This window comes from Neolamprologus multifasciatus, chromosome 18 (genome assembly GCF_963576455.1).
Source record: "Neolamprologus multifasciatus chromosome 18, fNeoMul1.2, whole genome shotgun sequence".
Lineage (NCBI taxonomy): Eukaryota > Metazoa > Chordata > Actinopteri > Cichliformes > Cichlidae > Neolamprologus > Neolamprologus multifasciatus.
Window position 1 is genome coordinate 18953622 of NC_140456.1, and position 18892 is coordinate 18972513.

The window sequence follows — 18892 nt, forward strand, 5'->3', positions numbered from 1 at the left end:
GGGTAATGTGTGAGTGCTGGACAGGGATAAGGGAGAAAAACAACACACTACACACAGAAGGGCACAGGTCAGAAGGGTTAAAACTTCCATTGTTTCGTTTTGTTTGTTAGATTTTCTTTGGGAAAGAACATGCCAGGATTATGTGAGAGACGAGGAGGAGGGGAAGAAAAGAACTGAAAGAAAAGGAGTCGTCGTCTCAACACAGGTAAAGCACAGGGAGAAAAAAATGACTTGAGCAAGAAAAGAAAAAAGAAGAGTAAAGCAAAGAAACGAACAAAAACAAAACTTGAGGACAGTTTAATTTTGGGCAAATAAACATCAACATCCAAACAAAACAGACTTTTATCCCAAAAAATAAACTAAATGATTGCAAGGCATTTTTCAACAATTTCCCAGTGGCTGAAGGGCAACACTGCATCCACTGAAAAGTTACTGAAAAAACAAAAACAAAACTTGCTTTAACAGAAACAAATAAAACTTGGCTGTTTAGTATTCGCTTAAAGCATATGAACTGAAAAACAAGGGATGGTGCTCGTACTTTTAGCATTTGCAATTGACACTCTACCAGCATTTAATCTTAAATAGGTCTTTACCACACAACTCTTTTAATCTACTATAATCTTAAGCAAAAATATTAATGCTGCTATGGCAGAAATTTGCTGTGCTGATGCTGAAGTGTGAAAAAACACTGCTGCTAAGTTACCTGAGACTTCGCCAGGAGAGGGTGCAGTCCGCCCAATGTTGGAGAGCAGGTGGTCGATATTGGGCACAGGCTGAGACTGCACTGTACTTTCCTGCTCTGCTGTGGTCTGGAGCAACATACGGAAGGAAAAGAGTAAAAAGTAACTTAACACAATGCAAAAAATAGGGTTTCTATCTTCTATTGTAAAATAAAATCTGGGTTTATGACATTTGCAAGTTGTTCAATTCTGTTTTTACATTTTAAAGGTAATTCATAAACACTGTAGCTGCAGGTCTTCAAAATCAACAACTAAACTGATCCTTTCATTTAATTTCCATCAAATAAAATAAGGAAAAAGAAATGCTACATACAACAGGGTCCTCGTCACCATCATCAGCGAAGAACCAGTCAAACTGCTGAATAAGGTTCTCGACTATCTTGCACTGGTCTGGCATGTGGTTAACCATGTTAGTCATGTTGTCCTCAGAGGTTCTGACCAGGGTAGGGCCAAACACGATAGCTAGATTACGAGGCTCCATCTAAATAGATACAAGGTAAAAGTCACATTTAATGACATAATCCTCAGAGACACTGGATTAGCACAGGATTGAATGCACTGCATGGTGTTAACTAACGGCATTAACACAGAGATCCTGTTGATGCTCATACCTTGTTCTTTTCACAGTTGTCAGAAACTCTTTTGAGGTGAGCACAAAGGAATTTCAGAGTTTCATAGTGATGAATTGGCAACTCACGGATCTGGAGGAAAAGACCAAACAGGGGCCCAGTGCTCAGGATGAGGAGAATGCTTTATGGTAATAACTGTTCAAATAGGTCCCTCATATTTGATCTTTCACTCACCAGCCTCTTGAGCTCCTTTAATCTCTCCACTGAGTCTTCTATTCTGCTGGCTTCTATAAAATCTGCATACTTTTCTGTGAACAGATCCAGAAAACCTCAACTTGCAAAAAGAATAACCGCACAGGAAAAACGACATTATCCCAGAGATTTTGCAATGTATTCTTTATGACTTTAGTCTTACCATTTGTAAACAGAGGTTCTGGAAGTTTTCTGAAAAAGGACTTCAATAAACTACTGATGACGTTAAGGTCCCGCCATTTCTGCAGAGTAGATCAAGGCAGCTTCAGGTTAATGCAGTTCTTGCAGTACGAATCAATCACAGTGCAAAGATGTTGTCAGGGAAGTGGTGTGCTGTACTGTGCAACCTGACTGTCAGTCACTCACGTCTTCCTGGATGTCGATGTCATTCATGCCTTTGCTGTTGAGCTCCTCCTGCATGCTGGAGATGGCAGCGTTGTTCCCAGGGACCCTGTAGATTCCTGTGTACTCCAGACCTCGCTCCTCCACAACCTTGCAGCAGACCTCCACGATGAGAGGAACATTCTGCACAAATTACATAAGAAGAAGAAGGGGAAAAAAATCAACATCGTGAACCATATCGTCAATCACACCACACACTGTTAGCTCCAGTGAATGAGTGATTCAAAGTGGATGTAAAGATGCATTTTATTTGTCTGGAAGAAACACATTTCATCTTCATCTGAATGATAATGAGCCCATCTTTAAAAAAACAAAACAAAAAAACCTGTAGAAACACAGCAGACCCACCTCGTTACTTTGTGCAGATGGACAATCATCAAGTCGGACACCAAAAGTGATGCCAGCTGGAGTCTTTTTCTCAAATGGCTTCCTTATGATCCCTGGAATGGCAATTTTCCAAGTACCTCTGTCCCGTGGTGGACTGGACTCATCTGACAGGTCAAACGTATACAAATTGAGGTTACATGCACTCTAACGACACTTAATGACACACCTTAACATTAAGAACTGGCAGCTTTACTCTTCATTGCCCTCTGCTCCTCTCCAGTTTTGGGCAAATGGGGGCTATGGTTCTTACCATCTGTTTTGCCTCCAAGGAATGGCGTTTTGATGCTCAGCGAATGTCGGGCAGGCTTGGGTGAAGGTTCAGACCTGCTGCTGGGTGCACTGTTCAACAGCAAAATATATATAAAAAAAAGTAAATAAATACACAGTCTAAATAAGTATTAACATTAGGTGGCCATACACTTAAAACTGGTAGTCCAGTATTTTGGATCCCCCTCAGGGGTCAATGTAGTCCCTCATACCTCATGTTGTATTCTTTGATCCTTCGGCTGATCAGGTCCCGACTCACAGCTGCGTTCTGTAGCGAGAACAGACATAAACGGAAGACTTTAAAATAAAAATACATTGTTTCGTAATACAATACAATTTAATTATTGAGGTTTTGCAATATTTTTGTAAATAAATATATATGATCATGTATTTATTTATTGTACAGATCAGAAAGGAACCTTACTGACTTCCTCTCAGTCTGAAATGGAAATTTCCCCTCACACTCTAACCAAGTGCCATCCGTGGGTTTTTTTTTTTTTTTGTTCTGCCCAGGTAGAACAGGTTTCAAGTGACACCTTATTTTTGCTTTTGTTAACCATTTTGTAAATAACGGCTGTAATCCTCTCCATCTCACTGACATGTTCATTGTATTTTATTCAAAGACAAACTCTGGGTCTCTTTGTTGTTAACCTGATGGGTGTGCCGGTTGTTATTTTCAAAACTACAGCGTGCTGTAGTCTAAACTAGCACATGCTAGTGTGCTAAAAAAAATAATGAGTACTACAGTATTATGTTCTGACTTGATAACAATTTTTTAATTATAGGACAGAAAAGCATGAGGCCAGCCAGGAGTTGGTGCACTTTAGGAAGTTTGGGGGAAATATAATCAAACCACTTAAGCTGGCAGACAGGCTGTGAGAGATCAACTCATCATGTGGTCATAACCATCACTTGGCTCTGCAGTTAAGCACACAACATTTGGTCTTACTACACACACACGAACCTCTTCATCTGGGTTACTGTTTTTCTGAATGTCTTTGATCCAAGACAGCATGTCATCTCTCCCTTCTGCCTGAAACAAGTACTCGCAGTCTGAGGTGGTTAGTCGCAGCACATTCTTGCGTCTTGTATCGCTATAGGAGATGTCAATCAGACAGGCCTCGATGCTAATTCGCAGTGGTTCCTCCTCGGATTGCCCTGAAGAGCGAGACAGTGCATCTTTCCTGTCTTTGTACAGGGTCAGGGTGTGACCTTGTAAAACAGCATACATTTGCTTCCATGATCTCATTCCCCCACCAACACGCTATAAGAAAAGAAAGGAGATAGAGAGAGAAATGCTTAGAAATCATAACGTTAGTGATAGTTACAGTGTTAGATGAAGACATGAATGTAAAGAAATACCTTATTTTTATCTGTACTGAACTGCCTAAAGTTAAGCAACCCTTCTCTGGAAGAATCAGAGAAGATCACTGAAGAGGAGTCCCTTCGAGAGCCAGAATCCCCAGATGATTTATGCCCATCCAGAGCCTGCAAGTGTGAATATATGACATTTTTTTTCCTGGGATTATTAGCTGAAAGAAGACGGTGACATGAACTGTGGCAAGAGTCTGAGGGTAGAATGACATGCAGCCAAGATCTCAGAGTGGATTTAGACTGGGGATTTTGCAAAACTGGGGAAGTTTACAGGACAATATATGAAAAAATAAACTTCTATGGAAGCCACATTGTGAAGAATATTCTAAGTTCTCAAATTAAAAGAAACAAAGACTGGTATCATCTGACCATCCTGATTCAATACCTTGACACAGCATAAAATGATGCAACTGATCCTAAATTTCCTCACCTTTCTCAGCCCCCTGAAGCTGGGCAAATGCTTACTGGAAGATCTCCTAAAGAAGTGGCACAAAAGAGACAAAATAAAGAAAGGCAAAAAAAAAAAAAAAAAGACTGTTCCTTAGCCAAATATATATATATACATATATATATATATATAAAAACTAAGAGCAGTGATTTTGTTCAAGATGCACTCACGCCCTGCTTTCCTCCTGATAGATATCCAGACCCTCATCATAGGACTTGGACCGCTCAGTTTTGCTTGTTGAGTCAGACTCCAGCAAAGCACTTCGCAAGGACTCTACACAGTAACGGTGAAATATGTATGCAACTTATTTAGAATCCAAATCACTGTTAGTAAGAGCTACATTAGGCCCTCAGATAAATGACCAATGGGATAAAAAAAAGTATTTACATTATTAGTTAATTAATCTTTTTTTTTTTTTTGGGGGGGGGGGGGGGGGGGGGCAGATTTTGATTATTTGTGGCTTTTACCTTGGTCATGTGACAGCTGGCGTCGAATGGGAGGACATGGTGAGCCTTGACCAGAGGGAGCTGTGGATGGCGCAACAGATATAACAGCAGAGGGTGGAATAGGAGCAGCTTCCCGGTCAACGCTGGGGCTGACTGGCTCATCTATGAACACAAAGCATTTAGTGTGAAGACACAGATGCAGATAAACATCATATATATTCTATAATATGATGCGTTTCCAACTTCAGTATCTGTCTGCAAGAATGTAGGACTGCTGCGCTATGACTCACTGATCTGTATTTCAATAACTATGATCTGTGGAATTTAGAAAGTGGGGGGAAAAAAACGAGGAAAAGAATCACACTTTTTGTGAATCCAATAGCTAACGTGCAGCAACACATCGTCATCTAATGCCTTTTCCTTTTTAGCAGCAAGAAAGAGAAGGAAGTTTTTAATTCTCAAGTACCACCCACTCTTGGCACATCAAGTCTGAAACTACTCAGAGTACAAAGCTGCTCTCGGCAGCCATGGGGCTTTTGGAGCTAAATTTAAAAGCAACTGTTCTAGTTAAAGCCTGAGCCCAACTTTGAAACGGGGCAATGAAAAAAGGATGTCACCATCCCCTTAAAAAGATTACTTCAGCTACTTTGCTAAAGTTGTTTCCATCACTAAATTTAAAGTCTTCCATCCTTTTCAAACATCTGATAAGGTCAATATAGGAGGAAGTAACCCTTCAAATAAACAGCACTTTGCATGCAACAGCTCATACTCCTGACAGACAAGAAGAGGGTGGTTCTAGCTAATCCTAAGCAATTTTCCCAGAGACCCAAAATAATCTGCAGGACCTCCATGATGGAAAGTTACTGTTTCCATGATAAATTCTGTCTATTTAAAAAGTCATCGTTTTAAATAGATGGAACAAATCTGATAGTTATTCAATAAAATTCACATTTTTAGCAGACTGATACAAGAGGTAACAAAACAGAATAGAAAGTACCAGCTACTACTGTCTAAAGTCAAAATAAGAAACTATATTATTTAAGTAAAGTGAATTTATCCCCGTTAGCTTATCCCCTCTCACCGATCGCCTTTCTACCATTTTCTGTGATTTTTAGAGAGACACACGAAGAGGCAGACAGATGGACAGACAGATCATAATACATAATACATACGTAAAGAGAGACAGATGGAGGACACACAAAAGGACCCAGAATGCAGAAAAGAAACAAAGAGAAAAAAAACATTGTAATAACCATCCCTCAAAAATTTGGGACGGGTCCTCTTAAAAATCAAAAGGTCATCCATCTGCATTTCATCAGTATTGTCTCTAGAAATGTAATAATAGCAATATCCACATTATTCCACAACATTAAACAGAGTGATTGTTCCCTTTATTTATTATTATTATATTAATGCAAACAATTATATTTTGACCGTTTTAATTCTCATCAGACTTAAATGCCCTTTTTAAAATGGTAGACACACATAGGCAAAAGCAAAACACTACAAGAAACCTGACATACACTTGACATGTTCATAGTAAGATAGTTACTTTAGAGATAACAACAATTTAATCATCACAAAATCAATTTTGTGACTATTTAAGTGTAATGTATCTGTTTTGAAGAGAGAACATCCAAGAAAACAATGTATCAGAGAAATTCAATATAATCTAAAAGGCTTAAACCATCCTTCACTCTGCCCTGGTTAAATCAAACATCCCACAAACACACACTAAAAGCCACAAAAACTGATTAATATCATCTTCCCAGGGAGATTAGTTTATCTGTAAACACAGCCTGCATCTCCCCACCGCTATATTTACACACACCGAATCAGATTAACAGTGAAACCATAGGTGTCAGTTAACCTGCAAGCATCGGAGTCAGCTTTCCATCCATCCACCACTTGTGAACTGATTTTTATTAGTGCCTATAGTGCTAATGCTATTCAACCATCTACAGTATTGGTACTACTGGTCTGAACAATGTTACTACGGCCTGCTGTTGTTGCCATGACAACGAGCAGCAGCACAGCAGCAGGGCTTACTACGGATTCTCTTACCGATGAATGGAATGGAGTCCAGAGACTCGTCCAGGTTGCTGGAGCAGGAGGTGTTACACCGTTCCCCAAGGCGGCGCATTTGGATCTCTCGACGTGCATCGTTAGGAAGCCAACACGCCACCACATCGGCTGTGGAGTCACCTCCATCATCATTGACAGCCAGGATGTAGGAGGGTTGCCGGAGGGGGCTGGGGTTCTTTCCAGATGGAGGCTTCTCCCTTAGAACCACGATACTCTCGGAGGGGCTTTGCCCATTTACTTGACTCTGGGAATCTAAGTGAGGTGGCTTGAGGATGCTAGGCCTTTGGGGCATCTCTTTGTCAGCAGAGCATGAAGAAGATCTGGGTCCTACCAATGCTGCATCTCTGCCTACCTCAACAGGTTGCATGGTTTCAGCCCGCACCCTGCTTTGAAGTTGCTGGAGAGCTTGGCCTGCAGGGCTAACTTTGCCTGAAACTCTTTGGTCAGCAAAAGAATGTTCAACACTTGAACTCTTTGCAAAATGTAAGGGTCTGTCAGAGAGCATGGGTGAAGAGCGAGTTTGAAGAGAATCATGTCCTTTAGTATACAGAGAAGGGACTGGGGGCCCCCTCATACCGCCACTGTATCCCACAGAAGGCCTGTAGACCATGGCCTGCCTGGGAATGGCTTGCCTACTGAGCCTCGTACCTTGGTCTGCCCTTCCATATCCCCCTCTCCTGTCACTGGGCCGGGCCAGCTCTGCAGGGTCCACATAGTCTGTGGATCGGGCCCGGGATTTCTGAACTAGGCCATCTTGGGACACACTTCGAGGGGGCCAGTTCCTTGCATTACTAATCCTCTCTGCACTGCTCATGCGATCCTGTGAGGCACTGCGAGGGGCAACTTGAAGGTGGGGTGGAGGTCCTTGGTATGACCGGTCATGGGAAGTACTCCTTCGCCGTATCACCTTAGGACCCCAGTCTCCCCGCATAACGTGATGAGTAGGGCCAAAGCTGGCCTGACCAGCAGCTCGTAAACTGTCCAGCCTTTCCTGGATAGTCCGACTACCATGAGAATGGATCCCTTTGTTGTCAATGTACTCCCTGTATGTCTGGTAAGTGCGCCAATCAATGCTCTGGTGGTTTCCTGGGTAGTTTGACACCTGAGCTCCATATGGAACCATTCCAGGACCACCGGGATAGACATCTGCCTTTCGAGGTTGAGGATACTGGGCCAGTGACCCAGGCCTCCCCCTAACAAAGGCAGGTTCCATAAATTCCATCCTGTGTGCTGGAACCATGCGCCCCATATGGGCTGTATTATGAGGAACTACCACTGTCCTCACACTGTCATTGCGCATGCACACTGCTGTTTGGCTCTTAGGATACGATGCCAGAGGTGGTGTTGGGGGCACAGTAATCTCCTTACGGTACCCATGGTCTGGAGGTGCTGTTGGCGCTCGGCAGACCTGCCCCACTGAGTCTGTCGGCTGGGCCATGCCCGTAGGCTTACAGTCTACTCTGGGGTAGCATACTGAAGGTGGATCAGGAATGTGACAGGCATTTCCGCTGTAGCTACTGTGGCCACGGAGGTAGGCATCCTGGGAGTAGGCCTAGAAACACAGCAACAGAGAAATGCTTATAACAGATGAGAACAAGTAGCAATTGCAAAGTGTGCATAACACACGTCAGTTTGATACTAGCTACTTACAGAGAAGTCAAGCGTGATATTACAAATGTTACTGCATGTATGTGTGTGGGCAGTGCATGTTGCAGTGTGAGTGAATGCGGAGGCGTTTCAGGCAGTTCAGCTGTGTCAATGCTCTTCATCTGGTCCTTATTTAGAATTCTCATGGTAATAACGTAGGCTAGTACAGTATATAAACCAAAGAAGAAAATCATTTTTAACTAAAAGAAACTTAATGTTTCCAACACATTATTTTATTTTTAAATGGTACAGTGTGGTGTACTGGTGCTTCTACAACATTACAGCCTGTGTTCTCCAAGCTTGTGGTTACACAACAGCTGTTATTTTTAGTATAAGGAAAAATGTCTCGCCCATCCAAGAAACAAACATTTACCACAAACGCTAACACCAAAAGATAATTGGCAAATGGTGCACAAGCCTACTGAACTTATTTAGCCCCAACAGTGACACTTTCTGTAACACCAGTATATTAATAAGCTAACCGACTGGTTTATGGGAACAAAATCGATAACATAAAAACTGTCATAAATGGACAGAAATGCAGAAAGATAACCAATGTTTCCATTTACCCACCTCAGACTGACAGATTACAGCCTCAGACTGACAACCGGTTCCTATCACTCACAGAGAAACTGCTATATTTATCCCCCCTGGTTATTATCCAACGTTCGGAAAACCATGCTCCATACAGATGCTAATAAAGTCATTTCTAATAAATACAAACCTAAACATAAAACTTCTAGCACATTAAACTATGTGCTGTTTATCTGGTAACTCAGCATACTGTACATACAGCAAAGCATGAGACCTGTAAAGGTATGAGGACTTTGATCCCAACAGCCTTACAACCTTTCATAAAGCTGTGTGTTTCACAAAAATCACTGACAGACTCAGTTCTTCCCTTTACCGTTCAGAGGTCAATGGCCTTTATCAAACTAATGACATCTGACATGGAGAATGAAGAAGGGGCGAGGCCTTGCTGAGATGCCAGCTGGATGCCTACTGAAGTGTTCAATCTAACAGGTACTGCAGGCACAGTGCATCGCCCATTTCTACAGTCTACACATTTCAATCATGAGCACGGAGCTGAGTATTAAACACTCATGCGAGCCAACTGAAAAGCAATCATGTAAAACCTGAAGTCAACATCCAGCAGTAACAATGACACACACGCATGACATATGCAAAATGATACAGCAAGCACAACACGTCAACATCAAGAGGCTACCCAGTGTTCAGTTTCCTTACCAGATTAGTAGTCTCCAGAGAAATAGGCTGCCATCACAGCGTGAGAAAACGAGAGCGTTAAGAAATCATGGGAGAGAGGGTGGAAGAGAAAAAGATGCCAGCAGAAGAAAATGCATATGTTGGGAGAAACAAAACAGATTCATCGGGGAGAAAACATGAATCAGCCATAGCTGGGCTTGACATGCTAAAAATATACTAGAGCTGCAGTGGCAGTAGAGAGGGATGAAGAAGGAAAGATGAAGCAGGGGGTTGCCACGTTACGACCTGCCTATGCCAGTCTGTCCTGGGTGAGGTGACAAGAGCAGAAGCTTGCCTCTCATGCTGCTCTCATGTCTTCACGGTTTTATCCATATTCAGCCAGAATATTACGCTAACTGAACAAGGTGCCTCCAGTCTATGTCTCCCTCTCCTTCCCTTTGGTACTGCTCACATGACAGAAGCAGCAGCTGCTGATTATACATTCAGCTGTGATGGTACAGCTCCCCTCCCACTCCATCCTCCTCTCTCCCTCTCCCTTAGCATCAACCTGTTCAAAACACAGGGCAGTCAGCTGATTTTATCTTCTGGTTTCAGCTCATCATTCATCGTGTTCCTTTTATTTCCCCCTCCGCTGTATTTTCTCTGCTTTCACGGTGTGCCGTCCTCTTCCCTTTTCTGCTCCTACAATTTTCAATCCATCTCTTTGCTAAGCAACTGCTGCCTGTCTCCAAGCACTGAGTGTGCTGCCTCCTAAAGTGTAACGTCTTGCTGCCAGCACCTCCAATAATCCTCTTGTTCTTATGGACAGTTCCTATTCGTGCCTACATCAATATATTTTTGCGCGCGCGTTTGTGCGCATGTTTGCCATTTGCAACACTGCAACCATGGATTTAACAACACACGTGTTTGAGGCTGAACTGTGTGAATGATTACAGATGGGAAAAATGGAGGCAGGGGGGAAGGAGAACCTATCAGGGAGAAGGGGTGGAGTGACAGTCAATTGGTTACTAGAAAAGAACTGTGGGAGTAGTCAAGGGAATGTGACCAATAATTTATTTCTCTCTGATATTTAGATGATTTGTTAATTCTAGTTGACTCATTAAAATGCTATACATACAATGTAACGTTTTACATAACTTGCCTGTTCTGGGAGAAATGTGAAGCTTGCAGAGAGATGACCATTTGCTAAACAGGATTTTGATATTGCAAAGGTGGATGCCAGAATAAATGATTCATTGAATTAACCATCAAGTTTATTATGAGAATTTAATCTAGCCATAAATGACCCCTAAGGAGTTTTTCTAGGTAACACAGCGAGCCCAGCTCGTTTATTATCTAACTAATGAACAGGATGTCAGATAACAACAACCCCTAGGGAGAGTATTCTTTAGCTATTTGACAAAGCACTTACAGTAATTTGCTATAGATATGAAACAGATGAGTACACTTTCACTTTTGTCTGACTGTGCAAAATGCATAGTAGCTTCAAAGAGCTGCCTGCAGCATGCATGAAAGATTAATGATGAGATCTCAAGTGTTCATAGGTATGAGGACTTATCTCTGCACGTTAAATTGTTTTGGGGACATGCAATACTCACAAAGAACAAAGACAAAGGCAATAGTATATGAACCCTAAATATTGAGCTGTGTGATTAGCACACAGGGTTCACACGTTTTTGGGTGAAAAGCTGGAACTACCACCATTTTTGTAATACCTAGATCATTACTAATCAATTTTTCCTCCAATCAAAAACCGTAAAAAGAGACAACCAAAAAAAAAGAAAAAGCTGGATTGATTGCTAATTAATGTTAATCATTCTCACAAACTAAAATAACAGCAATAACATTACCAAGTCATACAGCAACTGATTCCAAAATATAAACTTCAAATTACTGTATTTGTTTACATTTTAACTGGGACTCTCCTGTGTTTAAACCTTCTCATTTTCCTGACTCTTAATCACAAAGTGTTGCCACAACTAAAGGTGGTTTTTAGCTCACAAGCAGCTTTGAGGGAGGACATTAGCTTCCTGTTACCAGTGCCGCTTCATTGACACTGGTAACATGATAAGCACTGTTTAACTACAGCTGATATAATTCAAATGTGATGTCGGCCCTTTTAACCAGCAAAAATGCATTGCCTGTGCTACCTATAAATGCAAACTATTCTAACACCGACAAAATACTTTCTATAGCAATATTTAAAAAAATAAATAAATAAAAATCTACAACTGATGCATGCATTTTGGGTTTTTTTAAAAGTTATTATTACTACTACTATTATTTTAGGAACTGGATCCAAAATTGAACCAAACTATCAGTAACCTAATTTTAATGGTTTCATATTTCTTTCCATAATATTTGATCTCAGTTCCCATCTAGCTTCCAGCTAAAATCAGTCCTTTTTAACATTGCATTTTCTGAGAAGTAACAGTATTGCACAACATGCACAGGTTACTGTCGTGGATTTGTAGTTTTTAATAAAGCTTCCTTTACCGCTCCTTTTGGGCCATTTCAGCAGTTCTGTAAGCAGCACTTCTGGAGGACAGAAAGGGTGCTCTGGCCTGATTAGGAGGCCTAGATAGAAACTCTGATGGGATAAGCTAGCTTGCCTACATCTCATAACTGCTGTCCCGACATGAACACCTTAAACTAGAGCAGCTCTGTCACTGAATAGAAGTTATTACAAGGCTAGAGAAAAGAGAGCACTCTTTCAAAAAAAAATTTTAAAGCTAATTTTCAAAACAGGATTGCAAAGGAAAACTTACCAGTTGCAGTACATCCTCATCTTTTGGCATCACACAAAGTTCAAGGAAGTCACCACTGCAGGGGAACAAAAGAAGTTTTAAACAGTGCAAGTAAATCAACAAGCATGAAGCACACAAATTCATACTCAGTCTTACCTGTCTTGGATCAAAGATATAACCTCGCAATAAGCTTTCCCAATGATGCTTGCTCCATTCACCTTCACTATTCGATCACCTGATAGAAAACAAAAGCAAAAAGAAAAGGCTTGAGTGACCTCAGTGACAGAATCCTAGGAAAACTTCAAGCTCTTTGTGTGAGGGAAACATGTGCTCATGACAGAAAGTAAAGACTTGAGCACATGACTATGACTTCTTAGTAAGAAAAAAAATAACATAGTAACATAATGAAAGTTTTCAATAAGTGTGGTTGAAGGGTTCCGTATTGACTAAAATCCTTAAAATCATTAGGGTACCTGGCAGAAAGCAGCAGGCCTGGCTTATGTTGTGCATAACAGCAAAAGGAATGTCAAGACAACTTAAAACTGCACTCCTTGCATTTTTGCCCCTATGCTTTCAGTAGGACAATATCATAGAGGAAGTTGCAGACTCTGTGTTACTGTAATATGCCTCTTCTGTTGTAATGCTGTGACTTCCACGAAATTACACCCCCATGAACAACCTCTTTTTGGTAGTTTTTGATAAATAATGATGACTGGCTGACATTTGACAGATCATTACCTGTGCAAAGTCCAGCGCCATGAGCAGGGCCACCTTCCTTGACCTGCTTCACAAAAATAGTGTCCATTGGTTCCAGTCTATTTCGCTGCCTTCCTGCTGATAGTAGAGAACAGAGTACACTTATTTATAAACCATATGCAATACAAACACATGAAAACATATCAAATGTATTACAGGGTAGTTCCAAAAATTTACTCTTAATGAGGTTTCCAACTTCATAACAGAGAAAATCCTGACAAAGAAAAGATTTATAAAACCTTCAGAGAAGAAAATCCTAAATGTTTAGTAAAAATGACAACAATTTCTTACCAAAGTACAAGCAGACCTATGATGTAGATTCATTTTTTAACCTTTGCCCTTTTTTCACAACTAAATCTAAAAATTTGGAAAAACAAAAAAAAACAAAAAACAAGCTGACCCCAAGACGTAAAATTGCTTTATAAATTGTCACGTATGAGAAAAACAGAGAGGTTTGTCGCAAGCTTTGGAAGGATGCAAACCAACATTATGCCTGGATTACGGTGTACATTTTAGGACATCGTCAGGTCTCAGGAAAAAAGTTGTCAGGTCTCAGTCTCACATGAAAAAATGTCAGGTCTCAGTCTCACATGAAAAAATGTCAGGTCTCAGTCTCACATGAAAAAATGTCAGGTCTCAGACTCACATGAAAAAATGTCAGGTATCAGGCTCACACGAAAAAAAGTCAGGTCTCAGTCTCACATGGAGGCTGCCATCTTGCAAATTTGGAGTAGTGACTTGAGGTGGAGAGACTGTGTAACGCTCCCGCCCACACACCCGCTGGACATGACCGCAAACACGCCCCCCTACACTTTTTAGTAGCCCGGCTGCTCGAGTTTTGTTTGCTGGTTTACCGCGACTGACGACTGGTTTAATTAAGGTAAATACAACCATGTCACTGTTATAAAAAAGACACAGTTTATCATCTTATAGTTCTAAAATCACTCTGTTGTTAATTCGTTTGCTAGATTAGCCGCTAGCATACGCACTGTGTTGGAGGCTTGTTGCTAGCTAGTTACCGACGCTACACACCTGCTACTCTAATAGTCTGTGTTATTGAAGAATTCAGCACTCCTTAGGCTTTGTTATACCTTTTTAGACAGCGATAAGATCATCTGCACACTCTACAGAAGCCCAGAGTTTCTGTTAATATCAAAAATATAATGCTGTCCTTTGAGATTTTAACATAAGACTGTGAGTGTAATGGATCTAAAACTGTTTAAATCTCTACATCCTGGTAACATGGAGACTTTAAAAACATCAGCAGAACGTCTCAGTAATGTAGTCTAATTTGTTCTTATCATTTAATAATAGAGTCCATATTATATCAACAGCTACATTCACCCGGGAGAAACTAGTGAGGGAGACCATCAGGACCAAGCTGGGTTTCCTGGGTCCATCCATTTCTTTCATCACAGCTGTCCTGTGCCAGAAGTTCTGTTGACCCACTCAAAAAGGCATCATTTAAGAAACACCAGGAAGACTGAAGCTCCCTCACAGGGAAATCTTCAGCACCCCTCCGTAGGCCCGCCCCAGGAGATGGATAAACCCAGCATTTCATGAACACTGTGATGAGACCTTTGCTTTGTGTAATGTTATAAATACTCGGATACTCCCCAAAGGCTCCAGACTTTTATATAAATATATGATATTCAGTCCTGTAGAAAGTTATATATTTAAAAATATGTGATCCTCTCTGGTTACTCTGGTATGAATAACTCTGAATCACTTTAACTGTGAATGAATTCCAGATGACAAGTTTGTAGTGCAACATACAAGTGATGACCTTTGACCTTCATCAGGTTTTATTTAATTGTGTTAGAGAAAATCTCATATGCTCTTCATACAGCTGAGTACATCAAGTGTTTAAAACGGAAGCTGTGCAGGTCTGAGATCAGCAGCTTTCTGAAACACCAAACTGAGGTCCTGTTAATGCTGATATATAGTGACACAGTTACATGAGTGATTAATCCTTTTGTTTTTTTGTCTTTAACTTTATCAATAAAGCTGAAGCTTTCACTACAGCACATGTGGTACTCTAATCTTTGTACTGTTTTCATCAGTTCATTTTACAGTTAACATATGAACATGTTGGATGATCTGTCTGCTGTCACTCGATGAGGGCAGCTCCTGTAATCACAAAGACAACAGAATCATCAAACTCAGATATAAATTTTATCCCTCAAAATTGAAATAAAGCTGATTCTTCTGTCCTCACACACTCAGGATCTGAAGTTGTTCTCTTACATTTTTTTCAGTATTACAGTACACTACAGTACTTTAATCCATAGTTACTGATTAATGAGGAGTTACTGAAGTACAAGCTTTTAAAAAAATTGTTACTGTCTTTACAGATGTGGCAAGAGACTGAAAACATGCTGTTGTTTGCACATATTTAATATTCAGCTCTGCACAGGAGCTGAAGCAGGGTGCAGCCTGTTGCTTTTACAGTATAATACTTGTAATAAAAGTACAGTAACAGTAATTAGTGACTGAGCAGCCCGGGGCGTTTCTCTTGATTTCTTTAGTAAATGCATTCACCTGCACAGATTAGCTAAACGAACCCTGACATTTTAGCTAGCTAGTTCTCAGGACCTAGCTAAGGACGGTAGTTACGGAGTAGCTTACAAACACATTTAATTTACCGAAACAGTGCAGCGGGGCCTCGGGTCCTTCTGTCGGGTAGTCCAGTTTACTGAAGAACACCTCCGGCTGTCAGGTTAAAACACTCGGTCTTGTTTTCGAAGCGTAAACGCTGGCCCTCCGTCAGGAACCTACGCTCTAGCTGCTATTCCCGAACAGAGATACGCAAGTTTCTCCGTGACTGCAGCTGTCACTACAGTCATTGGTGGGACGTGACAACAGCGCCACCTGCAGGAAGATTTTCTCTCTGTCTGATAGCTCGTGTTCTGAGACCTGACATTTTTTCATGCGAGTCTGAGACCTGACATTTTTTCATGCGAGACTGAGACCTGACATTTTTTCATGTGAGACTGATACCTGACATTTTTTCATGTGAGTCTGAGACCTGACATTTTTTCGTGTGAGTCTGAGACCTGACATTTTTTCGTGTGAGTCTGATACCTGACAACTTTTTTCCTGAGACCTGACGATGTCCTAAAATGTACACCGTGTGGTCTGTCCAATTCTTTCTCAGTTTTAAATAGACATGGTCATTAACTGATTGAAAGAGGGAGAAAAAAAAATTAAACAGGGAAGGGGAGCTTTGTGATTTTAGGGACATTGATAAAAGAGAAAGAAAACCGTTTGGTCATGCAGCTCCTGTCTCCTAGCAGCTGCAGAGCCATAGAAAAGAGGAAGAAAAAAAAGGGGGGGGGGGGGGGTGATACTAAAACTAAGACGAGGTAGAGTGACAGTGTGTTCAGCTGCCTCAACACCCACTCTTTCCTTATAAACTGAGCAAAAGCTCCGGGCACAGCCAAAGAGTGGCCCAATCGTTAACATTCTGCTAGTGAGTCATCCCAAACTAGAGCAGACAGAAAAGCCAGCATGAGAGCAGGCGTGATAGTATTAAAATACTCCACATTTGTTGTTGTTTAGAAATTCAGACATGATCTTGTAAGACACCTAACGATCATGCCACTGACAGGCCGATAAAGCTAATTATTTTTACACCAGGCCAACCTCAAAATTTATTTATTTATTTTTTCTCCCCCTCCTTTCCACACACCCGTAATTACTCATGCAGAATCACATCCTGGGGACATTATGTAATATAGTACAAGAGTCCCATACTGCTACACCAAAAAGAGATGCTCCATCTGGTGGTATTCTGAGAAGTTGCAAGTCCTAATTTCTTCAATGAAGCCATCTAGAAATGCCACTAAGAACATCTAGATGCATGTTGGGAGTTGCACTGAATAAGAGACAGACTAAAACAAATGGCAGTATTAATGTCACCAAGGTATAATAGCTCACACATAAGCTTAGCACCTCACTAATCCCATTGGCGCCAAACCATTTCCTGTACATAACCAGCATTTTGAGAAATACGCGTTTGTTTGCTTTATCCAAACGTGGACGTGCAGATAAAGATTAAATTCATTTCTCAATGTTCGGCACAGATACACAAAAACAAATGCACATGCCAAAAAAGTTTGAGTGTTCCTTTAAAAACCTTTCCAAGAAAATGGAAAAATAGGAACAGGTTTGGATTGCTCCAGGAAAACTCAAGAGAAGTTTGTGCCTACAGCTGACTCATATTTATCTATGTAGACTTCACCGTTATGTTAATGAAGACTATTAAAATATAGTGCAAAATAATTTCTAGGCAAAAACTGAATAACCCACCATAAATTAGCTTCATGGTTAAAAACAAATATTAATGCCTGTCCCCCCCATAAGCAGTTTTTAAAAAGACGGAGCTGTGAATGAGGTAAAAGGCAGCAATTATCAGATCACTGGTGAACCCAAACGTGACCCGAGTCATGACAGAGCATCTTTGTCTTGGGAAGAAGCGGACTCTTGTACAATTTGTGAATGGATGGTGATGTGGCACTGTGCACACCATAACCACAGCACATCCATAACACTGATTCTTCTTTTTGTTCTTTTTCTTTTTTTTTTTCTTTTTTTTTTTTTTTTTTGGGGGGGGGGGGGGGGGGGGGCTTGTTGGTTTTAAGTAAATTCACATTTCTGTCTTCAGAATGACAACCAGCCTTCATCTGAATGACCAGTTATGTCAACAGCAAATTAGGGTGGATGCAGTGTTTTTAAGACTCACTGAGGTCTAATTACCAAATAACCCGAAACCCGATTTTGACGCACAAAACTATGTTTATTAAACTGTTTAGACACATTGGGGACTGTCCTAAAGGTCATTTTCTTTTTCGGATAGTTCACATATACCAATTCTCTTGTTTGTTTTTTAACATCCTTGTATGAGTTTCTATTAACTTTAACATTTAACCTGGATGTGGTGAAGGCTAGCAGCAATAAGACAGCCACCCTTAAACATGAGTCTGTTGCTGTAATTTGCTGTTTTCATCCATATCCATTAAGGTCAAGTTCCTTAAATGACTTAAAAACTTTTGAGAAAACTCTTTATGATTCCTTTTACATTATTAGTGTTTCCATCACCTTTTCATGTGAAGGTCATCTATGCAATGAAGCTCTTTCTGTAAGTAATTCTACTTCATCCAATTCTTCCCACATCAATTTGCTTTCTACTGTTGCCCCGACAGATTTTTTTGCAAAAATACACAAAACTGATGGGACCATTTGCACAATAATAAAACCGAGTTGCACTGTAAATAAACCTATAGAATACTGCTTTGGAGTATTTTTATTCTGAATAGAGAAGTACACGTCAAAAACTGATTCATAACAACAACAAAAAAGAGGTACGACAGTGCAGCTTTATCCTCCACGTTTTGGGGAGGCAGCATGTTTGTTTGCTTGCTGACTCAGACTGGACTGAAAAGCCCTCAGGTTCGCTTTTTTCTTGCTGCCTGTGAGCCCCTGTGAGGAGCATTATAAAACTACCGGGATTCTTTAATATTCTCCGGCTTACCTGATCCAAAGC

The 18892-nt window shown here is 40.8% G+C and overlaps 1 protein-coding gene across 4 annotated transcripts in view; it reads right to left on the reverse strand.

Annotated features, from left to right (window-relative positions):
* The window catches only part of arhgap21b (Rho GTPase activating protein 21b), a 37521-nt gene that overhangs the window by 5396 nt on the left and 13233 nt on the right, over positions 1-18892 (reverse strand). The window contains exons 5-23 of one of the 4 annotated variants that reach the window (XM_085142032.1): positions 13330-13422; positions 12748-12826; positions 12613-12667; positions 9866-9892; positions 6950-8522; positions 4907-5047; positions 4610-4712; positions 4422-4467; positions 3980-4105; positions 3582-3881; positions 2830-2885; positions 2601-2689; positions 2312-2454; positions 1928-2086; positions 1725-1803; positions 1544-1617; positions 1352-1441; positions 1054-1221; positions 704-809 (exon numbers count right to left, since the gene is read on the reverse strand). In XM_085142032.1, the coding sequence (XP_084998158.1) occupies positions 704-809; positions 1054-1221; positions 1352-1441; positions 1544-1617; positions 1725-1803; positions 1928-2086; positions 2312-2454; positions 2601-2689; positions 2830-2885; positions 3582-3881; positions 3980-4105; positions 4422-4467; positions 4610-4712; positions 4907-5047; positions 6950-8522; positions 9866-9892; positions 12613-12667; positions 12748-12826; positions 13330-13422 (3507 nt within the window). Of the gene's footprint in view, positions 1-703; positions 810-1053; positions 1222-1351; positions 1442-1543; positions 1618-1724; positions 1804-1927; positions 2087-2311; positions 2455-2600; positions 2690-2829; positions 2886-3581; positions 3882-3979; positions 4106-4421; positions 4468-4609; positions 4713-4906; positions 5048-6949; positions 8523-9865; positions 9893-12612; positions 12668-12747; positions 12827-13329; positions 13426-18892 lie in introns of all 4 variants that reach the window. The other 3 variants (XM_085142031.1, XM_085142034.1, XM_085142033.1) reach the window with 3 other exon arrangements.